This window comes from Hylobates moloch, unplaced genomic scaffold (assembly GCF_009828535.3).
Source record: "Hylobates moloch isolate HMO894 unplaced genomic scaffold, HMol_V3 SCAFFOLD_17, whole genome shotgun sequence".
Taxonomy (NCBI): domain Eukaryota; kingdom Metazoa; phylum Chordata; class Mammalia; order Primates; family Hylobatidae; genus Hylobates; species Hylobates moloch.
The window spans coordinates 560,889-588,034 of NW_026652292.1; the positions used below are offsets into that span (position 1 = coordinate 560,889).

Below are 27,146 nucleotides of genomic sequence, written 5' to 3' on the forward strand. Positions count from 1 at the left end.
CTGCAGCCCCTTTGTCTTGGCTGATTTCTCCCTCTTGGGATGGGTCTATTTACCCAATGCCTGTACCCGATTTGTATCTTGGAATTAACTAACTTGTTTTGGATTCTATAGGCTCACAGATAGAAGGAACTTGCCTTGTCTCAGATAAGACTTTGGAATGTGGACTTCTGAGCTAATGCTGAAAAGTTAAGACTCTGGGGGACTTGTTAGGAAGGCATGACTGTGTTTTGAAATGTGAGAAGGACAAGAGATTTGAGGAGTCAGGGGCAGAATGATATAGTTTGGCTCTGTATTCCCCCCACAAATCTCACGCTGAACTGTAATTACCAATGTTAGGGGAGGGTCCTGGTGGAAGGTGATTGGATCATGGGGATGGATTTCCCCCTTGCTGTTCTCTGTTCTCATGATAGTGAGTGACTTCTCATGAGATCTGGTTGTTTCAAAGCACTTCCCCCTTTGCACTCAATCCTGCTCTGCCAGGTAAAGACATGCATGCTTCTCCTTCATCTTCCGCCATGATTGGAAGTTTCTCGATGCCTCCCAGCCATGCCTCCCATACAGCCTGAGGAACTGTGAGTCAATTAAACCTCTTTCCTTCACCAATGACCAGTCTCAGGTGATTCTTTATAACAGTGTGAGGACAGACTAACACACCACAGCACATCAGCACCAAGCTGCTGAGAAGTAGTAATAAGGACAAAATCTTAGAAATGCTGAGAAAAGCAGCTGCTGTGCAGAAAAGTGCTGTCACGGCACCCTGGGGCCAGGGTCCCCTGGAAGGCGAGGCCAGCCACGGCTGGCGTCTGGGGTCCCCCCCAGTACTAGGGATTGTTCACAGCTCCAATGACAGGAACAGAGTGGTTTATGCTAAAGCTCACCTTCTCTCCGGGAGTCTGGATTTTGGTACCTGCCTGGCAAGGGGGTACCCTGTGACCAGACCCCAGTGACCCTGGGCACCAAGCCTCTGATGAGCTTCCCTGGTGGGCATTTCACATGTGTTGTCACAGCTCACTCCTGGGAATTAAGCGTGTCCCACGTGCCTCTGCTGGGAGTGGATCTGGGCCTCACGCTGGATTTCCCTGGATGTCACCCGTGCTCTTGTCCCTCTGCTGCTGTTGGCACCCTTCCCCTATAATAAATCACGGCCGTAAGTGTCTGAACAGAGCCAGCAGAGACACGTGGAATGTCACCACGTGAACCAGTGGGACCCATGGATCCAGCCACCACAAATGCTGCTGGAGGTCAGAACAGCTGGGGGGCGCCACACAGGCAGCCTCCCAGGTGAGGGCTCAGTCGCCAGGATGGCCCCATTGGCTGATGCCAACTGAAAGCCCCAGGCTGTGGTCTGTGCTTCCGACTATCAAATGGGGTTCCCACAAGACCTGACTTGAGCTCTGTGAATTTCCTAGAGTGACTCACAGAAGTCAGGGAAACATATGTAAACGAAAAATAAAATTCTAAGCCCCACGGACTGAACGGACTCCCACTCTTGGCCAAGGGCACTCCAAAGTAAACCTGGAAAATGAGGTCAGGCCATGATGTGAGGCGGGATTGGACTTGCCTCATTATCCCCTCTTTTGGAATTCAGGCACAGCTGACCAGCATTAACTTTAAAACAGAGATCTGAAGGCTGACAAAGCAGACTCCATGGTAATAAGACACCAAATTCCGATCCAACTCTAGTACAGCATCACGTGATAGATGGCAGTCCCTGAAAGAAACTATTTTATCTCAAAATAGATTTCTTTGACATATTTTGAAATGGCCCTGCAAAGCTGTCTCTTGTGGGAAAAATCTACATTCTGTAGAGAATCTCCTTCCCCTTCCAAGTCTCTTCCTGACCCAGGAGAGATTTAACTAAGAATCTGGTACCTTTCAGGGCCTGATAAGCGACGTTTGCCATCTACTCTACTCTTTTTGAAGCATGCTACCTGAAGGCTTCATCTATGTGACAAGAACCTTGACTTGTACAACCACTTATCTTAACCATGCACGTTTCTTTCTGACTTCAGCTCTTCAGAGCTTAACCTTTTCAAACAAATGCCAATCAGGAAATCTCAGAATCCACCAATGACCCGACGTTGCTCGCTTCAAGTTGTCCCGCCTTTCCAACACGAACCAGTGTAACAACTGACATGTACTGACTGATGTTCTCTGTCTCCCTAAAACATATCAAAACAAGCTGCAGACCAGTCCTCCTTGGCAAATGTTCTTGGGACCTCCTGGGACTGTGTCACAGCCATGGTCTTCACATTTCACTCAGAAGAAACCTCTCTAAACACCCTGCAGAGTTTGACTCTTCTGTCCACACGCTAGGCTGACACTTACCCATTTATTATATGGGGTCTCACCCAGGGTACGGATGGCCCCCACGTGAGAGCAATGCAAAGGGGGACCCGTGGGAAGGGGCTGCCTTCTTCCCAAAGCCCCCAGGCGTCCGGCACTGAGGAGGCTCCCAAGGGAACCCCACCTTTTGGGATTTCACAGAGGCGGTAGGCAACACTGATGAAATCCACAGCCACTGGGGATCGGCCAGATCCCGTCCTGAGGTAACCCAGGGGCTGCAACCACTACTCATTAGCTTAAAAAAGACACTTAACACTCAGGAGATTCCAAGGGTTTTAGGAGCTACGGGCCAAAAACCTGGGACAAAGACCAAATACTGTAACAAAAGATTTTCCTTGCATCCCTGCCTAGTCAGGAAGGGAGAGGAGGTGGAGGCCACAGGTTTTCTTCCTCTATCACACTTTCACCAGGTCCCGTGGGAAAGCGCCTGTTACAACTCACCCAGAGAGCTGAGCACGGAGATATCCACGGAGACGTCGGGATATGACTTCATCGACATGAACTCCAGAACAGAGCCACTGCTGTCTCCTAGGGTGTCCCCAACCTGTGGAGACAGGCATCAAGCGCAAATGAAACATCAAACGAAAAACGAAATGTTACTTAATACTCGCCATTGAAATCACTCTAATTATTTGCTAAACGTGAACCCACCCCTCAGTAAGTGACAAGACCAAGTCCTGTTCACTGAGGCTGCTGTTCAACGGACTGTCAGGTTGGAGCTCGTGAACGGATATGCAAATCCATGTCAAAGAAAAACCTACTCAGACCAACAATGCAAACTAACAATCCTTTGCTAACCTTTTGGGGCTAAAGAAATTGGGGAGGGACATTATGCAACAGAAAGACATACGGAATTTTAGGGTCCAGGACTATTTCTCAGGCACTTCACAGAGCACACCACATTCCCTTTCCTTTCCCAGCAAGGCGTGTCCTCAGGGCTAGACTACAGCCACCCTAACACACACTCTCTCATCAGCTCCCTGCAGCCCGGCCTCTGCCCTCAGACAGATGTTAAGGGGTCTCTTCAGGTTCCCAGGGACCCCAGACCAAAGCCCATGCCTGCTGTCAGAGACACACACCTGCCAATCGGCAGGTGCAACAGTCTGGGCTCACAGCACTGCCCTGCCAGCACTGGCCCCAGAGCCCACTGTGCTTGGGACAACAGCTGCTACTGGCCAAGCAGGTCCCAAGCAGGCCCATCCTGCCCACCCCTTGCAAGGGTGTCCCACAAGGACAGCACCCAGCGGGGACAACTGCTCTGAAACTACCATTTCTGGATTTGGAAGAACGTACTGCGGCTTCACACCACTCACCTCAAGTCATGAAAAGAGCAGGAGAAACACTATTGATCTTACTGATCAGAAACAGACTCCGTTTCGAAACGCTGTCATACGCACAGACCTCCCCACCTCAAAGGCTGGACACAACTTTCCCTGCGAGAATCCTAACGTTAGGCTCGCCCTTCCATGCGCAGAAACTCACCTTGGCTTCATCTGGAGGTTTCATGGGAACATTTCTTCTCTGAAAAGTAAATGAGGACAGAAACTAGTTTTTCCAGAGTGATTTTACAGAAATGGACAATTCGCTGACATTACACACACGTAAAAATGGCTCGTGCGCTTCTGCGAATTCTGCTCCCCAGTCACGCCATCTTAATGGATTAAGGCTGGGGGTCCTGCAAGCCTTCTTCATCACCAGCCGCCGACCCAACCACGGCCAGCCGCCCACTCAGCGCCAGGATTGTGTGCCGGGGACAGCGCTCCACAGGGTGAGACGGAGAGGACAGAGAGAGAGGATGCCGATGCTGTTTCAGCAGCCTTGGGTGGCTTAAAACAAAAGAAAAAAGATGTGCCTAGATCCTATGGGAAGCTTAGGATAAAAAGGGCCTGGTGGGTTCCACCTGGAATATGACCAGGTGCATGAGACCAGCTTGAGTCCTGCAGGGGCAGGTGTGTGCAGGAGCGAAGGCAGTGCCTGTGGCAGGTGGGCCAGGCCGTGCATTCTCTCCTTCCACAACTGTCGGCCTCCATGGCACACCCGTCCTGTGCTCCGGTGGAGCGGTGCTTTAGTACGCACTCTATCGTGTGTGATCTTTGTTCGAAATAATGTTTCTCAGATTCAATGACATCAATTTTCACAAGCTTTTAATTAGAAAATGAATACTGCTGTTCTGTTCACGTCTGTTTCCCCGCAAGCCTTCAGTCATTTTAGTCCTGAGCATCATTTACTGCGGGGGTGCACTCGGGGTCACTCAACTCCGTATCCAAGTTCACGTTCCCGAAAGGAATCCAACTGGAACCCAGAGAGGAAACCACAGAGCCATCCCATTTCCGGGCTGTGAGGGGGTCTCTTTCCCTCCCCAACAGCAATGCCTGATTCTAACGCTGTGTTGGGGGGCCGGCTTCCCGCCTGGAGGGAGCCTGCAGGCCACAACACGGGAGGGTGACCAGAGCTCAGGGTCAGAACCACGGGCTGGTACGGCAGACTCTGCAGAGGGGGCTGCACCTCAGAGCTGCAGAAATCTGCATGGGGACTCCCGCCTGGCTGCAACCCTCTCTTCAGGAGCCTGCGAGCCCCCCAAGCATGGAAATAAAGGAAAATCTTGAGTTCCTTCAAGGGAAATTCCAGTTACTTAGATAACTCGGAGAAGTAAATCAGCAACTTGATAAGCAAGAAGGTAACAGTATCCTAAAACAGCCAAGGAAGCTGGAGTCAGATGTTTGTTCCCTGTTTGTTCCCTCCCTACCACTCTGGGAGGCCGAGGCAGGTGGATCATCTGAGGTCAGGAGTTCAAGACCAGCCTGGCCAACACGGCGAAACTCCGCCTCTACTAAAAATACAAAAATTAGCCAGGTGTGGTGGTGCATGCCTGTAATCCCAGCACTTTGGGAGGCTGAGGTGGACGGATCACCTGAGGTCAGGAGTTCAAGACCAGCCTGGCCAACACGGCGAAACTCCGCCTCTACTAAAAATACAAAAATTAGCTGGGTGTGGTGGCGCATGCCTGTAATCCCAGCTATTCGGGAGGCTGAGGCAGGAGAATCGCTTGAATCGGGGAGGCAGAGGTTGCGGTGAGCCACGATCACGCCACTGCACTCCAGCCTGGGTGACAGAGTGAGACTCTATGTCTCAAAAAGGAAAAAAAAAAAAAAAAAAAAAAGAAAGTAAAGATAACATCACAATGTATATCCCTGAGTTGTCTTTCAGAAACCTGGACCCTCCACCTAGGACCTCCCCACCAAACTAATCTACTGGCATGAAGGCCTCAGATAAGGAGAAACTGAAGACTGAGCTCTGACCCCGTTCTTTGTTCTGAATTTCTTCCTGAGGGGCCTGGAGGGAGCCACACCCACAAACCTAAGCTAACATTCTTTTCTCTTCAACCCAAATTTTTAAACAAAACTTCTCCTCCTTAACCAGCTGCAAATCAGAAAACCTTTGAATCCACCTACAACCTATAAGGCCCTGCTTGCAGATATCGCCCTTATAGGCCAAGAGGACGTGTAACCTGTGTCCTTATGCACGATTCTGCCTTTCAGTTCTGCTTTCCTGACATCTACCCCTGCTTTAAAAGCCTTGCCTGTAGCCAGTGGGGGAGGCCAGGATTTATACATGAGCTTCCTGGTCCACCTGGCTTGGCAATCTGCAAATACACGTCTCCTTTCTACCACAAAACCTCGGAGTGGGTGTCTGGGTTTACTGCACCAGGCACGTGGACCCCAGTTCCTCTGTAACAAGCACAGATGAAACCGTCAGGTCAAGCGACTGACCACTCCTCGGGAGCCATGAGCCAAACGTTCTCAGAGCCTGGGCAGGACAGAAACTCATCTGAACTCCACCCACAGCAGAGACCACGCTGAAAAGTCAGGGCTCCCGAAGGGCCACTCCTTAGCATTAAGGCCACATGAACCCTAGAATAAGGCTGCCCTGGACCCACCGCAGACAGATCTGGTAGGATCAGGCCATCATCCACAACTAACAACTGCCAAAATGATCATCAATATTCTCTGGAAGAGAGCAAGAACCCAGACCTGCCTTGCCCAGCAGACATAATGCGAGCACACACCTCATTCTAAATGTTTTTTAATCTTTTTTTTGAGACCGGGTCTTGCTCTGTTGCCTAGAGTGCAGTGGTGCAATCACACTGCAGCCTCGACCTCCCGGCCTCAAGTGATCCTCCCACCTTAGCCTCCTGAGGAGCTGATGACGGGTACATGCCACTGTACACCAGCTCTTAAAATTCTAGCTGCCACATTAAATTACTCTTTTAACATTCAATTAACTAATGCATTTTACTTAGACAAATTTATTGAAGATGTTTTTATTCCAACATGTAGGCCATAAGAAATCGTTACTCATATTTTTACGTTTTTTGTATTGGTTTTTTTTTTTTTTGAGACGGAGTCTCGCTCTGTCACCCAGGCTGGAGTGCAGTGGCGCAGTCTCGGCTCACTGCAAGCTCCGTCTCCCGGGTTCATGCCATTCTCCTGCCTCAGCCTCTCCGAGTAGCTGGGACTACAGGCGCCCGCCACCGCGCCCGGCTAATTTTTTCTATTTTTAGTAGAGACGGGGTTTCACCATGGTCTCGAACTCCTGACCTCGTGATCCGCCCGCCTCGGCCTCCCAAAGTGCTGGGATTACAGGCGTGAGCCACCGCGCCCGGCCTGTATTGGTTTTTTAAGATCTAGTTTGTAGCTCACACATCACATCTAAATTCAGACTGGCCACATTCAAATTTCCCAGCGGCCATGTGGCCAGTGCTTTTTTATCAGACAGCGAGGGTCAGGACTGTCCACCAGGCACGTGCACAACGGCCCACAGCTCCAAGTGCAGCAAAGTGTCAAACAGAAACAGAGCCGGAAACGGCAGAGGCGACAGACTCAGTGACTGAGGACTTCAAAAGCAGCTGCAATAAATATGATGAACATGGCTCAAGGATGTAAGGAAAAACATACACACAACATGAGAGAAGAGAAGATACACAAAAGCAGCAAATGGAGCCCCAGCGATGAGCAGCACAGGGCGGCGTCATCAGTGGAAACTGATCTGGGATAATAGGTTTAGGTGTGGCCAGAGAACAGGTTAGTGAACTTAGCCAACAGCATCAGAAACTAATCTGCAGCAGCCTGGTGCAGCAGCACAGTGTCGGTGCCATGTGAGATAACACGAGCTGTCCTCACCGTGCCACAGTCCAGCAGGAGGAGGAAGAGGCAGTGGTGGAAAATGACATTTGAGTAACGGCTAAAAATCTTCCAAATATGATGAAAACTACAGACAGATCCAAGAAACAACAAATGCTAAGTAGAACCCAAAGAAAAGCCCACCAAGGCTTTTCTGGATCTGGAAAATACAATATGCTGAAAATCACTGACAAAGAAAGATAAAAGTTTAAAAGCTCTTAGAGCACCGGCCAGATCCCGTCACGCCGAGGGCCTGGGAGTGAGAAGCCGAGGCTCTGCGAGCTGCACACTGCCTGCAGCATCTTCTTCTTGCTTTTCTTTTAACGACTTTTTAAAGATGTAAAAGACATTCTTGGCTTGTGGTCTGTACAAAAGCAGACTGCAGGTCAGATCTGGCCTGCGGGCTGCAGTTTGCCAAAAAGACACATCACATGTGGAAAACAAAGATGAGAATGACTTCAGATGCTTTTTTTTTTTTTTTTTTTTTGAGATGGAGTCTGGCTCTGTGGCCCAAGCTGGAGTACAGTGGCATGATCTTGGCTCACTGCAAGCTCCACCTCCCGGGTTCATGCCATTCTCCTGCCTCAGCCTCCCGAGTAGCTGGGACTCCAAGCACCTGCCACCACACCCAGCTAATTTTTTGTATTTTTTAGTAGAGATGGGGTTTCACCATGTTAGCTAGGATGGTCTCGATCTCCTGACCCTGTGATCTGCCCGCCTCAGCCTCCCAAAATGCTGGGATTACAAGCGTGAGCCACCATGCTTGGCCCAGATGCTTTTTTACAGCAACAATGCAAGTCAAACCTATTTTACAGTAGATGGGAAAAAAGGTCATCTAAAATTCCATACACAGGGAAAATGAATTTTCATTCAAAAATGAAGATGAAATAAAGACTTTCAGATAAGCCAATGCTGAGAGATCACTGTCAGTAAATCTGAACTACAGGAAATATTTTTTAAAATTCTTCAGGATGAAGGGAAGTGACAGAGATGAGAGATGAAGATGAGAATAGAGAGTTACGAGTGCACTGGGAGTGGTGAGCACACAGTCATGGTCTCCGGGGGACACCTGCTCATGCAGAGAAGCACGCAGATCCTGACGAAGAGCCGGCAGCAGAGTCCCTGCGACAGCTCCTCATCCCCGAGAGCCTGGTCAAGCTGCAGGCTCTTCCCACCAGCAGCACCCCAAGGGCAACTGCCCCCACCCCCCCCGCCGGTGCGAGTGCAGCCCACCTGCTTCAGCTGGAAGAGCGTCCTGGAGTGGTCTCCACCTGTGATCTGGTCCAGGAGGTCGTCCACCACTTTCTTGCTGTAGCTCCCAGCATCTTTCACAAACTCCTGCAGGCTAGAGGGGCCGCGGGAGAAGGCGTGCTGAAAGGCATGCTGTGTGCTCCATGCCAAGCCCTTCCCGCCTGGCCCTCGCGGCGGCCGTGATCACAGAAGCCTGCCGTGCCAGCGCAGCTCCTCAGTCCCCGTGACCCTCCCAGAGCGGGTATTTTGGGGGGAGTGGCTGATAGTTTTCATTAGATTTTCAAAGTGGTCCATGACCCAAAAAGGTTAAAAAGATCTCTGGGCAGGAGGGGGAGAACAGCATGAATACACATGCACACATTCTAGAAACACACGTGTGCTGTGTTATCATCTGTAAAAGGATACTCCTATCTTTCCACTCGTTATGCGTTTAAAAACACAAGTGGGTGTGGATGGAAGCAACTGGCGGGCAGCGCCTGCCGGTAAGGAAGGGGTGCATGGGGCAGGGGTGGGCCGACACGTCCAAGGCATTCCTTTTAGTACCATCCTGATTCTTGGCCATATAAATCAAACAGCTTAAAAAGTAAAATATAATACAATCTAAAAAGTAGGCCAGGAACAAAAATGCGTAGTCTTAGAATCAAAGCACCAAGCAAGGGCCTCAGAAGGGCTCCCTAGACTCCAAAGACCTTCGCAGAGAGGAACAAGGATGGCTGCTGGTCAGAAGCTGAACCACGGTCACAGGAGGCAACAAGGAGACTCCATGTCTTTGTTAAAACACCCACAGCCCAGGACAGGCCAAGCTCAGCACTCGCAGTGTACACGGGAGAAGCACTCAAGGGCAGAGGATCTGGGTGTCTGTGTGTTGAGGCTGGCATGGGGCCACGTAGCCTCATGCCAGGCCCTAGGAGATGTGCTTCTGAGTGTTGCCCCTGCAGCCTCGAGGCAGGCGGGGTCGGAATGATCTTTCTTCACAGCAACATGGAACCTGATGCGTTCTAGGAACAGACAGTTGGGGAAGGCAGGGGGTGCGCACAGTCTGCAGATGATGTGCCACATGGACAACAGGTGACTGATGTCCTGAAGGAACCACGAGCCGTGGACAGGGGAGCCGACTGTGGACAGGATGGCACCAGGGGAGCTGCGGCCTTGGCCCAGGCTGGGCAGAGGCCCCACAGCAGGGGTGAGGTGAGGGCTGGTGGGAGGGCGGGGAGCAAACAACTCTTTAATTTCTGACTTACGATGTCATTGTCTCCTACTAGAATTTCCTCTTCATTTTCCACATTTACTTCCTTTTTTTTGCTACAAAAATCGGGGTCAGGTTTTCACTTATTTTATGAAGCACTAACGGGATTCTTGTTTATTTTTAAAACATATTCTGCATTCTTGTTGGAATAAAATGAAGACCTGATATGTCAAGATGCCATTTCTTAAAGGCTAGCAAAATTAAGTTGCTTTCTCCATTAAAAACTGCCAAAATTTTACAAGACTGACCCACTTTTATTTTGCCACAGAAAACAAAAAACACACACGGCAACATTCTACGGAAAAGCAGGCTACTACATTTGTAATTTTAGTATTATACTTTAGCCTGCCATGGCCTGAACTGTGTCTCCCGCTCAGAGTTCGTAAGTTGAAATCCTGACCCCAGTGCCTCGGAATGTGACTATACTTGGAGCTGGGGCCTTTACGGCCTTTAAGGTCACTGCAGTGACATGAGGCCATTAGGGCGGCCCTGATCCAATATGACCAGGGTCCTTGCAGAACGGTCGGGTCTCCAGGAGAGCTGAGGACACAGACACGCGTAGGACGGCCCCAGGAAGGCACAGGGAGAAGACGGCACCTGCAGGCCCAGGAGAGAGGGCTCGGGAGGAACCAGCCCCGCCCACACCTTCATGGCAGACGCCGGCCCCGGGAGTAAGACCCAGTCTGTGGCGCTTTGTCACTGCAGCCTGAGCTAGCACGGCCACTTAGGAAACACAATTTGGTATGATCCAGTGAGCTCAACACACCCTCAACCCCTTCACAAGCTACACTCTGATCGCCGCCTTCTTGCAACTCTGAGTTACCCAAATTTCAGGACTGGCCTGTGGCAGACCTGGGTGGATGGCCGAAAGCAACAGGAAGGCCCGGGCTGCCATCTGGACGGCTGCGGGATGGCTCTCTCCCCGCCCGCACACATGTGGGGCTCCGGGTCCCACACCAGGACGCAGCTCAAGCTGCACAGCAGCCAAGGGCTCCCCAGGGCCGACACTTGCCTCAGCGCACACTGCACGCCTGTCTCATCTCCGTAGGCTGAATAGAGCAGCTCCGTCTCGTCCGACTTCAAGTCGCCAAATACTGAATTATTCTGCATCGAAAGCGCAGTAGTGGCACTGGAGAGAAAGGTAACTGTGTGGAAGAGGAGAAAGAGCATCACTGGACTCACTGGAAGGACTCGGTGTGCAGGCCCCACCCCGCTTCTCCAGGGGCTGAGGGACCGCCTGGCTGGCAGCCAGCACCCCAGTCTCGCCTCTCTTGCTCTCCACAAAATTCTCTTTCCTGAGTTTTCCATGTGTAACCAGCAGGGGTGTAATTCACCACCCCTCATTTTCCTTCTGCAGGCCAAAGACCGCAGAGAAATGAGCTCTCTGCAAAAGGGTGAGCTCCACAAGCAAAAGGGCTGTGTGGAGACGTGGGCAGAGGGCACCGTCTGTCACTGTCAAGCATCCCAACCACCACACACCGCAGAGACCACGCCCGCCCAGGGCCAGCTCTCGCTGTGGGGGACACGGGCCAGGGGTACTGTGCGGTGTCCCATAGGGCGTGGAGCAGCACCCCTGGCGTCTCCCCACCAGATGCCAGCAGCACCCCCCACCCCAGTGGGACCATCAACATGTCTCCAGACACTGCCAAACGTCCCCAGGGACAAAAGTGCTGTGGTTGAGAACTGTGTTAGAGGGTGAGAACAAGGAGTGTGTCAAACACAACAAAAAAAGTATCAACAACCGCAACAGCCCCAAGAGGAAGAGGGGAGCAGGGACTGGTGAAGGCAAGTGGTGAAGGCAAGAGGATCCTTTCCTGTGGAGGGCGTCCTTCAACAGGAGACCCAGACCAGGCGGAATTCCAACACCTGGAGCTGGAGGAAAGAACATTCCAGAAACAAGGAAGCTCTTGAGTCAAGGCCATGGTTTGGAGGCAATAGTGAGCTGTCCCATTAGCAGATGGTGTGAGTGGCGGAGGGAGAAAGGCTGGCAGGAGCAGTGTCCATGCAGCTGTCTGCAAGGGAGGGACCCAGCAGAGGTGGAGAAGTGGAGGGTGGGGCTGTGCAGGAGGTCCCAGCAGCAGCGCAGCCAGGAGGCAGCAGTGCAGATGGAGAGGAGAACACACAGACCAGACCCAAGGCCCAGGGGCCACACATTCTGACCCCTGAAGGGATGTTCTGTAACGCGACAGGAACAAAAACACAAGGACCCCAAAACACTGACCAAGGTGAAGTCCAGTGATGCAACCAAGGTGCCCGCTGTGTGTCCCCATCCAACACAAGTTTCATTCCTGTCACTGTAACTGATCTCAATCTTACCCACGCGAAAATATGAATCCAGGTACAGTGAGGAAACCCTCAAGTAGGAATCAGCAGCATTTGCCATCACCCCACTCAATCCCTGCCACCTTCCCTGCTCCAGCCGGCTCCTGGGACAGGACTATGGATTTACCTTTGTTTCTTCTCTCATCTTTGAAGCCCAGCGTGGTGAAGCCTGGGAGCAGCTTACTGGAGAGCGAGCTCAAGTCCACCGGGTGGGTCTCCTCCTCTGCAACACGGACATGGCGGGCCGTGAGCAGCAGGCGTGACCCCAATGTGGTGCCCCAGTGCAGTGCCATGAGCCCTTTCTCCACATCACGATGGATGTGATTGGTGCGGGTGGGGGGATTTTATAACGATCACCTGAAAACAAATTTGCAAAAGCCAACCACCATTCTCAAAACTAACTGCATTTCAATTTTATTTCTTTATCACCCCAAAGTCAACACAATAAAAAATACTGCATCGTTGGCCACCACACCAGTAATACTTTGAGAACATTTTCAAATGGATCACTCAACAACTCCAAGAAGAAATCTTGTCCTGCGTGCTCTAACAGTGGAACGGTGGCGTGTGCACCTGGAGCGCATGAATCTGACAGCGTGTCTGCCATGCTCAAGTCGCCACCCACACACCACTCATGGGATCAGATCAGGAGTTCCTCAGTTCCCAACCGGTGCCTCAGTCTCAACACTCTCTTAAGCTAAATATGGATCAACAGTCTGTCCTCTTTAGGAAAATAAGCTGAAGATTAAATAGATCAGCCCGTTTCTATCCTTCACATACTGGAGAAAACCACACTGGCACGTTGGAGCGGGTGAAAGACCAGCAGGCACGCGGGTGAGAGCGAGGGAAGCGGAAATCAAGAGGCAACCTTTGCCGGGCTGCGCGTTCCTCATGTGAGCCCGCGAGTGCGTTTCAAACCCAAGTGAGTCACACTTTCCTTCAAAGGACAAGCCTCTTAATTACTTCCAGGCCAACAAAGCGCCCCTGACGGGCTGGACAGGCCCAGTGTGCGCCATCCTTCAACACTGTCCTGGACATAATCATCTAACAGCTCTTCTTTTTCTAAGACTGCTTTCCAGATTCAAGGAGCAGGGAGGGCCAGCACTCCGGTCTTTGCTGAAGAACTGAGCTCGGGATGTGAACCCTTCCCGATGCTAGTGAGGTTTGGCCTTAAAGGCCTCTCACCAGCTTTGCAGGAACGTGGCTTGAGTCCCGCTGCTCCCAAGGACCCCTGACCAAGGTCTGACCAGCACCCCCGCCCCGCGAGATGGCCGTCCACGCCTCCACTCAGGGCACGTGTCACGTCGGGGTGCGAGCAGGGTCGGGAAGCCGGGCAGCTTCTCATGCTGCCCCATGGCCAATGGCTCGGCTTTTCATCACAGAACATCAATGGAGGCCCAAAAAAGAGTGTACAGACAGCATAAAGCCAGCCCTGAGTGGGCACCCACCATCAGCGTCCGGCTCGGCCGTGTTGACCACGCTGTAGAGCAGGCTCCCGTCCCCGTTCCTCTTCAGATAGCCCATCTGGAAGGAAGCACTGCCTGAGCGTCTGTCCTCAGGAGGGGCAGCGCAGCACAAATGAAATGAAGGCCAACAAGCAGGGGTTAATGGGGGTGAAAGCACATCTGTCCAAGAACAAACTCAAGAGGGCCCCTCACAGCATTCCCTGGAATTTCAGACTCACCGGCAACAGCAGAGTGCACACAGGTGCAAGGAGAACCTCTTAGGCTCCCCATGGCCCTGCCACAGGGGGTACAGCTGAAACAAAAACCTTCACCCACAAGTAAACATTTAAAATTGCTCATGAGCCTCGACGAAATGGAATGGTCGGCAGGTCAGCATGGCACTGCCCTGACGGCGGGCAGCTCTGGCTCTCAAGCATGTGCCGACTGGTTTTCATTCAAAAACCCACCACCCACACCCCAGTTCTGTGTACAGGCCATCAGGAGGATCCAGGAAGAGGAGGCACTGGTGTGTGCAGACTTGGGGGTCAAGGGGAAAGAGGGCTGTCGTGCAGGGGTTGGCTGGGTCCATGCTGCGGTCAGGGCAGCCACCTGGCCTGAGAAGAGCCGGACGTTTGTGTGGGGGCAGCTCCCACCACCGATCCCTGCAAAGTATCAGAGCCCACAGGATGGCCAGGGCCCTGGGGCAGAGGCGGAAGATCAGGTACAATGGGACACGGATTTGATACGTAGATTAGGAGTCAAGTCCTCATGGCGCAGATACAAAACTGAAAGGGAAGAAGTGGGGGGAACCCACAGGGCAGGAGGGAATCGGAAGTTTCAATGTAAAAAGTTTTCAACCCATGTAAACACAGGTGCCAACAGAATCCTTCTGCACAGTGTCCATGTATGTGGTGCAGGCACACACAACAGGCATTTCCCAGCTCTATCTGCAGAGGGCTTCACCTAGAACCCAGGTCCTGGCTTCTAAACAAGGCTTTCTAGTCAAGAAACCAGGGCTCCTTGGAGAATGTGGCAATTCCAGGGCTGAAGCAGAGTGCAGAACAAGTCTGTCCAAAAGAACTACAGTGCAAACCACGCAGACCACAACCTCCAGCACACAAGCCACATAAACAACTTCCCAACACATGAGCCACACAGACCACAACTTCCCAACACACGAGCCAAGCAACCGCCCAACACGTGAGCCACACAGACCACAACCTCCCAACATGCAAGCCACAAAAACCACAACCTCCCAACACATAAGCCACACAGACCACAGCAACTTTCCAACACACGAGCCGTGCAAACCACAAACTCCCAACACGCGAGCCAAGCAACCACCCCACAAGTGAGCCACGCAGACCACAACCTCCCAACACGTGAGCCACACAGACTACAGCAACTTCCCAACACGCGAGCCACGCAGACCGCAACCTCGCGACACGCGAGCCACGCAGACCACAACCTCCCAACACGTGAGCCACACAGACTACAGCAACTTCCCAACACGCGAGCCACGCAGACCACAACCTCGCGACACGCGAGCCACGCAGACCACAACCTCGCGACACGCGAGCCACGCAGACCACTGCAACTTCCCGGCAGGCACAGACAAACAGAAGCAGACACCTCTGAAACGCCCCCACTTCAGCATTCTTTACATCCCATCCCATGTGCCTTTTGAAGACTTAATATGAAAAAAACCCATAAAGTTCAAATTAACATTTTCTACAGACTACATGTTGAGATAAAATGTTGGATATAGAGGTGAAATGAAACCTGCCAGGATTAATGTCACCTGCATTGCTCTACTTCTCTTATCAGGGCTGCTAGGAAGACCGAGACTGCAGACAGCCTGTGCTCTGTTTCCACTGGAGACACTGGGTCTAGAACGTCTCCTGCCAGAAAGGAGAGCGTGGTCAGCTGAGTGGGCCCCACCACACAAAGACCATCTGTGGCAGGAGCCACGTGAACACGGTCGGTGGCCTATTATGGACCATCTGTCGGATCCAACACCAGCACCCCCACTGGAATAACAAGGGCGGTGCCTCACGTCAACACCCAGTGACAGAGACAGAAGTCAGCATTCACTCCAAGAGAAAGGATGAGCCTGCAGCAGGGCCTCCATCAAGGAAATGAGGTCAGTGACCACGTGGCCTCCACGATGCGTGAAACACCAGCAGCAGCCCTGCCAGAGGCACCCAGACCCCAACTGAAGAGACCAGCCTTCTGTGTGTCTGATCCGGACCTCCCTTCAGGGCCCCACGCTGACCTCTGGATCCCGGTGGCTGTGCTGGATCACACAGCACCAACCCAGGAGAGGCACACGGAGAGTCTGGGGCCACGCGGCACCCTCTCTCGGTGGCCACAGAGCACTACCTTGCCGCCTGGGAGGAACCGGTTGATCCTGTCCCGAGCTTCGTCAGCCGCGTGCTCCACCAGCGCCAGCACGTGCTCCTCTGCGGTACTGTCCGTCAAGCTGCAGGCATTCCCTTCAGGCTCAAACATGCAGCTGTGAGGTGGGGACAACCAAGTCACCTGGAGGCAGCATCCCCACCGCACACCTGCTCCCCATGCGTCGGCACCTAACCCAGCTTCTACTGACCCTGCCCTCAGACACAGCTGGCAGAGCACACTTAACTCCTTTTAGGTCTCAAAGCATCCCTTTTCACCCTAACCAAATAACAAATTAAGACGCCTTTATTAAAATAAAGAGTAAAGTAAGCCAAGTAGACAGACTCCCTGTTTTTCAACGCAGTGAAAACTCAGTTAAAGTGCTTTAGCAACAAAAGCAACAAAATAACAGATGCCCACACTGGTTAGTCATTAAAGGCCCCATCAGAAAAGTGACTGGAAAAGCCCCCGTGACTATGCAGGGTTCACAGCAAGGCAGGATAGGTGGGGCTGCTCGAGTGAGGTCTGGTGCTGCTGGGCTGGGTGGAGAGCAGCCCCCTCTGCTGTGGCCACTGGGTGGCACAAAGAACACACAAGGAAGTCAGCAAGTGGCCCCAGGTTCCACCTGAAGCAGTTCTCCAACAGCTGAGGGGCACAGACTGTAGCACCCAAGGAGTGTGGAAGGTTCTAGAAGCATGCGAATGGGCTCCTTCCCACCCTGGGCACTTGCCTGGGCGTGGGTCTGAATGGCCTAGGGCCAGGTGCAGGCCCAGGACAAGCCCTACCCTTGAGAGTGGCCCTGCCCTTGCCTGACCTACAGCGACAACCTGGCAACCCTGCACAGGAGTCAGAGCCCCATGAGCTCCGCAGGGAGGGGCTCCACTCAGGCACCTGCGCGAGCCCATTACCGACGCACATGACACTAGGTGAAGGTGAGTGCCGGAGCTCGGCACGCTCTGCTGCTTGCAGACTGACAGCTGGGGATTCATCTAAAGGGCCTGGGTCCCACAGGCAAGGGTGGAGCCGCAGCACCAGAAACACCCAAAACCAACCGGGGGTGGGTCTGCCAGGACACAACCCCATCGCAGCTGAGCATGCTGACCAACACCAACTTCAATTCCCCCTCAATGCTCAGCCACCATGAGGCCGCAAAGGGCGGCCACGAAACCCCTACCCCTGAGGCCAGCAGTGCACTCATGTTCGCGCGGCAGCGGGGTGGGAAACGCAATGCACGTGGGGAGACCGCCTTAGGAGACTGTCGTCCGTTGCCAAGCAACACACTCTGGCCGCGCAGAGCACCCTCTGTCTCCTAAGCCAAGGCTGCAGGACCTGAGGGGCTGGTCTCAAGACCACTCTCCCTTTTGACTGTTGGAGGGAGCTGCTCAGAGCAGAAGCACCGAGCCCAGCACCGCTGCCGCCCCACCTGTTAAATCCATGCGAGTCCCATACACACTGTGAGAAGGAAACAAACAATGGAGGGCCGTGACCATCAAATTGCCTCAAAGACATTCAGTACCAACTCCAGACGGTCCCTGACTTCCCACAAGACGGCACAAAAGCAATAGGCTTCAGCAGAAACCATCCTTCAAATCTGATCTGTCCCCAGGCTGGCAACAGGCCACAGTCCTCTCAGGATACTGGGAAGACCGTGAGCCACGGTGCTGTCAGACACACGGCCATGAGGGTGGATGTCCCGAGACTGCGCTCTCTGGGGCCTGCACTCAGCAAGTGACACGTGATGAAGCAGGCTCTGTGCCAGGCGCTTCCGCCCGCTGCAGGCTATGGTAAGTGCTCTTGGTGCCTCTAAGGCCCCTGGCGATACTCTCGCTTTGTTTGGTCCTATCAGGCAGCCGTCTCACATAGATGGAGTAGCGTCTACAGGAATGACGTGTGATACAGACTTTGATACAATCTCAATGCTCAGCCACCATGAGACAAAGAGGCCCCATTAAAACCACTCTGGGGTTTAGAAAAAAAGGAAGAAGGTTCTCTGAAGGACCAGCCAAGTCAGCTGCTCCCTGTGGGAGGGAGCAGAGCTACAAGGAGCTGTGGCCTGCAGTCCTCACCTGCTTCCCCCACAGCATCCACACCTTCCTGACCATGGGCCTGCACCTGCTCCACTCCAGGGTCTACACAGACCAGTTCAGGAGTGTGCATCTGCCCCACAGCAAGAAAGAAGCCTGCTGCCAATGCTGGCTGCCCAAAGTCGGCCCGCTTGTGCGGCACAGTCTGGGACAAGGGCACAGCCTTGGCTGCCGGCAGGCACTGTGCAGGGGAGGGAGGGGCCGATGATCTTAACAAATGGTGTGTGGAGACAGACCACCAGTCAGTAGCAGTTGGGGGCAGGGGTGACGGGACAGGCTTGGGTACCACACCTGGGTCAGAGAGTGCACGTGGCCGGTGGGCAGGAGGGGCTGTCTGGCCACACTCCTCTTGCCAGAATAAGCTACAGCAAGGACGTCTACGTGACATGACATCCGTTCTCTCACTCACTCACTCCTCCCCTACAAGGCACCTGCTTTCCTGGCTGTGGTGCTCAACTCCAAAAGCAAATGCGGTTTCCAGAGCCTTTACCTGATAACTTCTCTACTCGGCTTTTTGGATTTCTTGGCAGTTTCTACTTGTACTGGTACAACTTCAGGGACAGGTTCTTCAACAGCTGTATCTTCATTGCCCAAAAGAGCTGCCTGCTGAGAAAAATCCATGTCCTGCATAAACGACATGCTGCGCTTCAAAGCTAACAGCCGCTCCTAGAATCAGAAAGGACAGAGCAGCAGGGATTTACCTCTCCCTCACAGCCAGGGTGCCGTGACGATGGGATGGGATGGGGATGGTCACAGCCTCACCTGGCCTAAGAGCTAACTTTCCACGGCGGAGCAGCGGGAGGTGGTTGCGGGGGCTTGACCCACTGCCAGAGTGCGGCAGCTGCCGCACCTCCCCTTTACCTTCACCTACGTGGGACGCATGCAGCCTGGCTCACGGCACAGATCTGGGAAGCCACTCAGGATGGCCAAGGAAGACAAGGATGTCCCGTCTGGATTCAGTGAGGCAGCCACGCAAAACAAGCCCGCAATGCTGGCTGCCATCCAGCAAGACCGACGCCCAGGCTTAAGATCAAGAGATGCGGAACTTTCCACCAACCCTAAATGAGACGTTACAGCTAGGTCATGAGCAGAGAGGGCGGCCGGGCATGTCTACCCTAGAGCAAAGGGGCAACACCATGAGGGTGGCGGGTGGATGGAGCATGTATTCACTGTGAGGCTCCCTTCGGGCACAAGCGACGGGGGGCAGGGCCCCTGCTTTCCGTAGCTCGCTGCTGCCAGTGAGTTTCTTACTTTGCTCATCATCTTAAAGCCCGCGTGAAGGATCTTCTTCGCCAACTTGTAGTACACGGTATCTGGCCTATTGTACGTCATTGCATTATCACACATCAGTTTGAAATCTGCCTGAAAAGCAAACAGGAAAGACTTACCAAGTTTGAAATGCCATAGTCAACAGCAAAGCTCTAGATGACTATCAAGAGACCAAAAGGAAAAAGCTACAATCGAGCAGAAAACAATTCAACTGGGTTCTCTGATCTAAAAATAACGTTTAAGAACTTAGAGTAAGTTTTCTTAGTTGCACGTTGGTCTTGCATGAAAAATACTACAGCGAAGCTGGCCAAGCCTGTAACTTCTTTCTAAGCATCACATACAAATGCTGTGTGAGGAAAAAGGAGCATTTCCTGCATTTCTCCAGAACATAAATAGGAACAAGCAGCAACGATCTGATTCGTTCAAGTGAAAGTCGAGGGATAAAGGCAGGCGCGCGGCACAGTGATATCCTCTATCTCTAGAATTTCTCCACAGAATAGAATTTAAAATTCTGTCACCAAGTGGTTCCCTCAAACTATTAGAAAAAGACTTTGCCCCCCAAAAGGACAGCCTTATTTCATAATTTATGGTAAAAATACGGAAACATCAGTATTTTATTATCATAACCAGTTTCCTCAGCACAGGCCTCTCAAAGGTGAGTACCAGCGTCAGGCTGGAGCATGACCTCGGAGGCCGGCCACCCTGAGAATGTGCCATCTGGACCCTCTCCAAGTCCCGGTTCCAGAGCCAGCAGCCCCAGGGCCCGGCCCGAGGCTGTGGAGCCCCTCCCCTGAAGACTCCACCGCGGACACTCCACAGAGTGAATGCTGCTCCCCTTCTCACTTTGTTGCTAGGAATGGCCAGACTGGGGCCTGGAGCAGGGAATACAGAGGGCTTTCGGGCATGGAGTGCGCTCAACATCTGCCCTCAGGTGCTGCCTGATCCTCTCATCAAGTTTCCTTTTCTCCCACTCTCCTTTAAGTCTGTACTGTTGTGTTTCTGTGAGTCAGCAAACCCTTCAGTCAACATAAAATAAATAAAAATAGAAAAGTCAAGCTTTCCCCAGAGGAATGGAACCTAAGAGAGAAATCTAATGCCCTTCTAAACTACACTAATGCTGATTTTATCAATCATCTGTTTTGCTTTCTTCCCCTGGGTTGCAAAACCAATGAGCAATTGCTAATTCTCATAGCCAGTAGCAAGAAACAGAGTTAAGTGCAAAGTACTCAGGAGACAGAAAAACTTACTATGCTAAAAAAACTAAATGCTCAATTAGTATAAGACAAAACTAAGAATTAAAAAGAAGTATGTTTTTAAAAATGTCTAGTCTCAAGCCGTGCCACACCGGACACCTCATTGCTTGAAACAACATGTCCTATTTACGCCAGCGCAGTAACTTAGAAAGAAAAGAAACAGACTTTTAACAGCGTGCAACCTGACCTAGTTTCTAGACCAAAGCAGAGAAAATGTTCACGACCAATCATTTCCTTAATGCTGTGTCTGTAAAACATCACCCAAACACAGAAACACCTGTGAAAGCTCAAAAACTAGAAATGACCTAAGGTGAATGAAGTCTTCACAAGACATAAATACACAGAACTATGCCACGATTACTTCGGGCAATGGAAGTAACTTACCTTAAATTCTGTAACTGATTTGTATTCATTAGCTACAATTTTGTCTTTCATGGTGCCAAAATCCATGGGATGTTTTATTATCATTGAATATCCAGGAGCAATTGCATCCGTGACAGGAAAAGCAAAAAATCCATGGGGATCTTTTCTGAAAGCAAAGACATCTTAAAGTGGAAAAATCTAGATTTCTAAATGATACAAAATCTCTTACAATCCAAAAATTGGATACAACTGACCAAATTTTGTTTCTTAAAAATAAAAAAATTACCAGTGTCTTTTAATTTATTGATAGGTATTTCAGATGTAATAAAAATTCCCCCAACGCAGCCTGGCGGCCGTCAATGTCCCAGCTCTAGCCTTGACTTCCCTCACCCTACTCTGACTTCAGAGTGAGCCACTAATGAGTCATGAACTCTTCCTGCCCACCCCGAAGTGGACTGGGAGTCACCAAGAGAAGGTGCAGGGTGTGTTTCACAGCTGACGAGGCTGGGGTGGGGAACAAGGCCTCAGAAAAGAAAGATGACACCACACACCCCCAGACACTAGCTCTTCAGAAACGCCCAGGTTTACCTCTGGAGCTGGCGGAGGAAGTGTTCCAGGAGTTGCTGAATGGGTGTGCTCTCATTTTCGGCTGACAATTTAAGGAAAAAAACAATTGAATACAAAGACTTTGGTATCCCTTCATTAGCGAGCTCCAAGTTCACAGTATCTGTCTGTCTGGTGTCTCACAGCATTCTAAGTTCCACCGAGAACTGGGGATACAAAGATATATCCGACTCAGCCTTGGCTCCCACGAAGCTCAGCCGGGTGGAAAGGGCACCCCCAACAGCAGGAGTCATAAAAACCGCTTATAATAACCGGTAGCCCTTACATCAACAGTAGGTGGTGATCACTTATCAATGTTTTCAGCTCATACCACTACTCTAGACAAGGAATGAAGGACGGAACAAAAGCTCTGGACATAAAGGTTGATCCTGAATTCACCGATTATTATTTCACTTGAGGTCCCTTAAAATTCAACAAAAAGTAAATAAATGGCTGGCGTGGTGGTGCGTAACTGTAGTCCCAGCAACTTGGGAGGCTGAGGTGGGAGGATCGCTCGAGCCCAGGGTTATCTGAGCCCAGGAGTGAATCATGACACTGCACTCCAGCCTAGGCGACACATCAAGACCATGTTCCAAAAATAAATTAAAAAAAGAAAGTGCCTGAAAAGCCAAATGACCACAGAAGCTCAGAAGACCACCAGCTTTCCAGAACTTTCCTTCAGTGGAGCCAGCAGGGCTCAGACGGTTTCTGATGGCCAAATGATTGCAGCACTAGCCTCCCCATTCCCTGATGTCCCATGTCCCAAAGCCCAGCCATCTAAGTTTCCCTATAATCCAGGAACGACTGGATGCTGAGAGTTGCTGAGAAGAGACACCCCTTGTCTTGGTTACAAATGCCTCATCACTGTGAGTTGTGCACAGGAAGGCTGGGGACAAGGAGAACCCAGGGGGCAAGTCCTTGTCAGCTGGAAATTCCAGCCAAATGCCATCCTTGGCAGATGGTGCCCACGACAGAAATTCTACTGAAGGCCTCCAGCTGCCTTTGTCTCAGCCTATGGTCACTTTCAGCAACTTCAGACCCACCATTTAGGCCTCGAGGTCCCTTCTTCCCAAGGGGAATTACCTGCGTTTTCACTGACATGCATCTCTCTTACCAGTCTGACCCAGGTGGGGCTACTCTTCCAATGCTGTTCTGTTTGGGTGCTAAGTGCAGACAAAACCAAACTTCAAGACTCAGAGCTGGCAAACTTTTTAAATAAAGGCCAGACAAAAAAGTCTAGGCTTTGCGGGTCACATACGATTGGTCTCTGTGGAGATGCCTTTTTGTTTCTTTTTATGAACCCTTAAAAAACATATAAACCATCCTTAGCTAATAAGTTAAAAAACAAAACTGAAGGGCACCAGTGGTAACTGGCCATGCCTTGCTCTAGACATTCAGAGACACCGGAGGAAACCTCAGATCCAGAGGACACCTGGGATGAGGCCCTGGAAATACCAGCTCTCCTCCCTCCCATGCTTCTCCCCAAAGCAAGAGGACACGGTGCCGACCCCTCATTTACAACGATGAGCTGTGAACACCAGAAGAGTCTCTAAAAGTGCACCCTTGCCTGGCTGTGTCCGGCACGCTCGGACTGGCCGATCTGGGGGCGGCTCCACCTCCACCTTCTTCCCAGGATCAAAGTCGTCAGCCTCTCCCTCCGTGTCACAGTGCTCCCTCTCTCGCTTCCGCTTCTTCTCTTCCTGGGCGGCAGAGTCAAGGGAGTGAGCAGGACGGGAGTAGGTGCGATCCAGACAGGTGTGCCCAATCCCCTCGCAGTTCTCAGGGGAGGGGCAGAGCTAAGGGAAACCCCCTCCGAGATCCTCCTCATGCCGGGCTCCCTCCTCACAGAGACCCTGGCAGGGTCCGCTGAGGAGCAACACACCCAGGATCCCGGAACTGAGTCTGCGGGCCTCAGCGGTTTGCGTTTTGCTACCAGCGGAACACCCGCTCCCCTCCTCCAGCCACGCAGGCGCACTCTGCCTGCGTCCCGGGACCCAGCTCCCCATGGGCTCCTCCAGCTCCCCATGGGCTCCTCCAGCTCCCCATGGGCTCCTCGTGGGCAGCGTCCAGGCCACCGCCGCCGCTGCTCCTTTACCTTTCGCTTCCTTCTTTCCTCATCGTCCAGATGCTTTTCCTTCTCGGACTTCTTCTTCTTCTTCTTTTTCTTTTCTTTGTGCCTCTCTCGCTCATGGTCTGACCTGTCATCATAGTAACTGGAGTCGTGGCCGGATCCTGAGAGTTCAGTCACTTCACTTCCTCCGACCTTGAGGACTAGCTTCAGGGGCTTCTCCAGGGGCTTGTCGGCATAATCTGCACAGACACAGACCGAGTTCCACCCGCGTGCTCAGGTGCAAACGCCACGCAGCCAGGTGAGACGTGAAGGTGCTAAGAGGGAAAGGCCTCCCTAAGGAGTACAGCGGGGCTGCCAACCAGCAGGGAAAGACGGAAGGGAAGACCACAGTGGCGGCATGTCACTGCCTCCTTGTTCTCCCTTCCCCTCCACAGGGAGCTTCAGGTCCCTTTCAAGCCACGGTGTCCTCACCAGAGGAGGCCCTGTGGGATGTGTTCACATCACTGGTTCAAGAAGATGGATTAAGAGGGACCTAGAACTCCCTCCTAGAAACCCCCAGCACTTCGGTTCACCCTCGCCTGACTTCCTGCAGGCGCCCATGCTGCCCGCTGACACCCATAGAGCTGCTGCGGGACCAAGGAAGAGGGAGGGAAAAGGGAGAGAAAGGACAGCCCAGCTTCTCCCTGAGCTCCACACAAAAGCCAGCACGGATGCTTCCCTAGTCTCCAGGACCGGGGTGAGTGGGCTTGCAGCCTCGAGCGCAGAACCCTCTACCAGGAACGCAAGCGCCCACCCAGGACTGCTCACGCGTGCCCGGTTCCCTGCCCGAAATCCCAGAACCTCTCCCTCGTGGCCAGGACCTCGCCCGATGCCCAGGACCCCCGTCCGCGTGCCCGGAACTCCTCCCCGTGCCCGGGACCCCGCCCGCCGCGCGTCACAAAGCGCCGCAGCCTCACCCTCGTAGGACGAGCGCCACTCGGCCTTGTGCTTCTTGTGCTTCTTGCCCATGACGGCGGCAGCGGGCCACGGGCGGGGGCCGGGAGCAGCGGGGACCCTGCCGGACCGTGGCCGCCACCGCCTCCTGGCCCTGGCTGGCCTCCCGCGCTTCGCCGCGCGGAGGTTGCCGAGCCCGCTGGGCTGCGCCGGAAACGGGGCGGAGCGGGGCCGCGGCAGGAAGTGGCCCTGCCGGTCCCGAGCGCTTCCGGGTCAGGAGGTGGTGCGCCTCGCGCGGCAGATTCGAAGCTAGGGCGGGGCCCGCGGGCTGAGGCGGCGATTGTGGCGGCGACGCTGGGCGTGAGGTGGCGGCGGCCGCGCTCCGGTCGGGTCCCCACTGCTTTCGGGGGCGCCATGGACGAGGCCGTGGGCGACCTGAAGCAGGCGCTTCCCTGTGTGGCCGAGTCGCCAACGGTCCACGTGGAGGTGCATCAGCGCGGCGGCAGGTGAGCCGGGCCGGCCCGACGCATTCTCTGGGCACCCACCCGCCCCGACCCCAGCGCGTGCACCGAGCCCCGACCCCAGCGCCCTGATTCTGATGCGACTGAACCCCAGGGTACTGACCCGGCCCGACTGGACTTCGGCGCACGGGCCGCTGGGCCCCGACCCGATCCTAGCGCAGTGACCCGACCCCACCCCAGGGCACTGACCCGGCCGACCCGAGCCCTGCGCGCAGGACCCCAGCCCACAGATTGAGCCCCGACCCGACCTCAGCTCACGGACCTGGCCCTGACCCTGCCCGGCTGCCCTCCAGTGCACTGATGTGACCCTGAGTCCCACGTTGGAGAATAGGATGGCTGCGCATTACAGAGAGCTCTAAAGTCTCAGCCGAAAGTTGGGTGGTTGTTCTTTGAGCCACTGTTTCTCAGACCCTTTAATTGTTCCCGTTCCTCACGGACTCGATGTTAAATTTTTAGGGTTCAAAGCAAATCCCACTCATTTGTGACCAAGTCAGTTCATGGTATGGTGGGGCCTGTGGGCTGTGCTGCTCCCTGGAGTGGGGGGAGCTGAGCAGCGGGGCCAGACCGTCACAGACCCTCCTTATGTCCATGGAGGGTGGATTGAGGTCAGGTGAGACCACCAGCCTCCGAGGGGATGCAGAGGAATAGACCTTTCTTTTAACAGAACAGCTGTTGACGGGGCACCTTCTAGGTGCTGGAGTTCAGACACGTCAGCATAATTGCACCAGGGCCCAGAGACACCTGCACAAAGCCCCACCACAGCCTGGCGACGCCTGTGTAAACACCTTAGAGCTCAGAGACACCTGTACACAGTGCCACCGCGGCCTGGAGACACCCCATGTGCAACCACACCTGGGCCCAGAGATGCTAGGCATAATCACACCAGAGCACAGCTGCACCTAGAGGACAGACACCTACGTACAACTGCACCAGAGTTCATAGACACCTGCACACAACCACACTATGCATGGTGGTCGCTGCTTGTAGGGTGCTGGGATGATTGCAAAGGGGCCACAGATCACCTGCCTGACTCTGAGGAGCCTGTCCAGGAGGGCTCATGGGGAGGCAGACATTGAGTAGAACCTAAAGGGTGACTGCAGTTGATCAGCCCAGTAAGCTGGGACCGTGCACAGCAGGGCACAGAGGCGTGATCCAGGACCAGGTCACTGTTGTAGAAAGGGGAGGTGTCAGGAGGACTGCAGTAAGGGGGGCTGAGGGAAGCCCTGGGTGCCAAGCTTAAAGCATTAGATTTTCTCAGCACAAATCACAGCTATTGGAGACTTGTTACAATGCAGACCCCAGGCCTGACCCCACAGCTGTGGAACTTCATTAATAATAGTGAAAGCCAACATTATTGGGTGCTTACTATGTGCCAAGTATTGTCCTAAACGCTTTGAATGTATTAATGACTTCACAGTAGCCCAGCATAGCGAGAACTCTTAGGGTTGTCCCCTTTTTCTAACTGGGAGCTGAGGCACAGCTTCTTCAGGGCACAGCTGGTAGAGGACCCACAGGCAAGGGGTGGCTCTAGATTTGGTCCCAGGCAGGCCAGCTCCAACGTGTCCTGTTAACTACTGCGCTTTCTTATGTATTGTCTGAGTTTTTGCAAAACACTTAATTTTAACATTTTGTTTTTGAACTAAGATCATTTATGTGTGTTTTGGCTTCTTTTTTTTAGTACTGCAAAGAAAGAAGACATAAACCTGAGTGTTAGAAAGCTACTCAACAGGCATAATATTGTGTTTGGTGATTACACATGGACTGAGTTTGATGAACCTTTTTTGACCAGAAATGTGCAGTCTGTGTCTATTGTTGACACAGAATTAAAGGTTAAAGACTCACAGGTAAGTTACTGATTTGCT

The 27,146-nt window shown here is 52.8% G+C and overlaps 2 protein-coding genes across 15 annotated transcripts in view; one reads left to right on the forward strand and one right to left on the reverse strand.

Annotated features, from left to right (window-relative positions):
- Positions 1 to 892: 892 nt before the first annotated feature.
- Positions 893 to 24,962, reverse strand: BRD9 (bromodomain containing 9). 9 transcript variants are annotated; one of them, XM_058430130.1, is made up of 15 exons: positions 24,787 to 24,962; positions 23,855 to 24,069; positions 23,327 to 23,459; positions 21,745 to 21,805; positions 21,178 to 21,322; positions 19,523 to 19,633; positions 18,762 to 18,874; positions 16,173 to 16,305; positions 13,794 to 13,869; positions 12,473 to 12,568; positions 10,847 to 11,168; positions 8,760 to 8,871; positions 3,829 to 3,867; positions 2,788 to 2,890; positions 903 to 1,129 (listed from the first exon to the last, which is right to left on the reverse strand). In XM_058430130.1, exons 1-15 carry the CDS (start codon positions 24,836 to 24,838, stop codon positions 1,065 to 1,067), a joined length of 1,776 nt encoding a protein of 591 aa, XP_058286113.1. In that variant the 5' UTR covers positions 24,839 to 24,962; the 3' UTR covers positions 903 to 1,064. The 9 variants fall into 9 exon arrangements, 8 of the variants coding, with proteins under 8 accessions (XP_058286114.1, XP_058286113.1, XP_058286111.1 ...); XM_058430128.1 differs by having other exon boundaries at positions 18,762 to 18,937; XM_058430129.1 differs by having other exon boundaries at positions 904 to 1,129; positions 18,762 to 18,877.
- Positions 24,837 to 27,146, forward strand: part of TRIP13 (thyroid hormone receptor interactor 13) — a 37,281-nt gene continuing 34,971 nt past the window's right edge. For 4 of the 6 annotated variants that reach the window (XM_058430135.1, XM_032135371.2, XM_058430133.1 and 1 more), the window contains exons 1-2: positions 24,838 to 25,269; positions 26,963 to 27,128. In XM_058430135.1, coding sequence (XP_058286118.1) covers positions 25,178 to 25,269; positions 26,963 to 27,128 — 258 coding nt within the window. In that variant the 5' untranslated portion in view covers positions 24,838 to 25,177. Of the gene's footprint in view, positions 25,270 to 26,962; positions 27,129 to 27,146 lie in introns of all 6 variants that reach the window. The other 2 variants (XM_058430132.1, XM_058430136.1) reach the window with 1 other exon arrangement.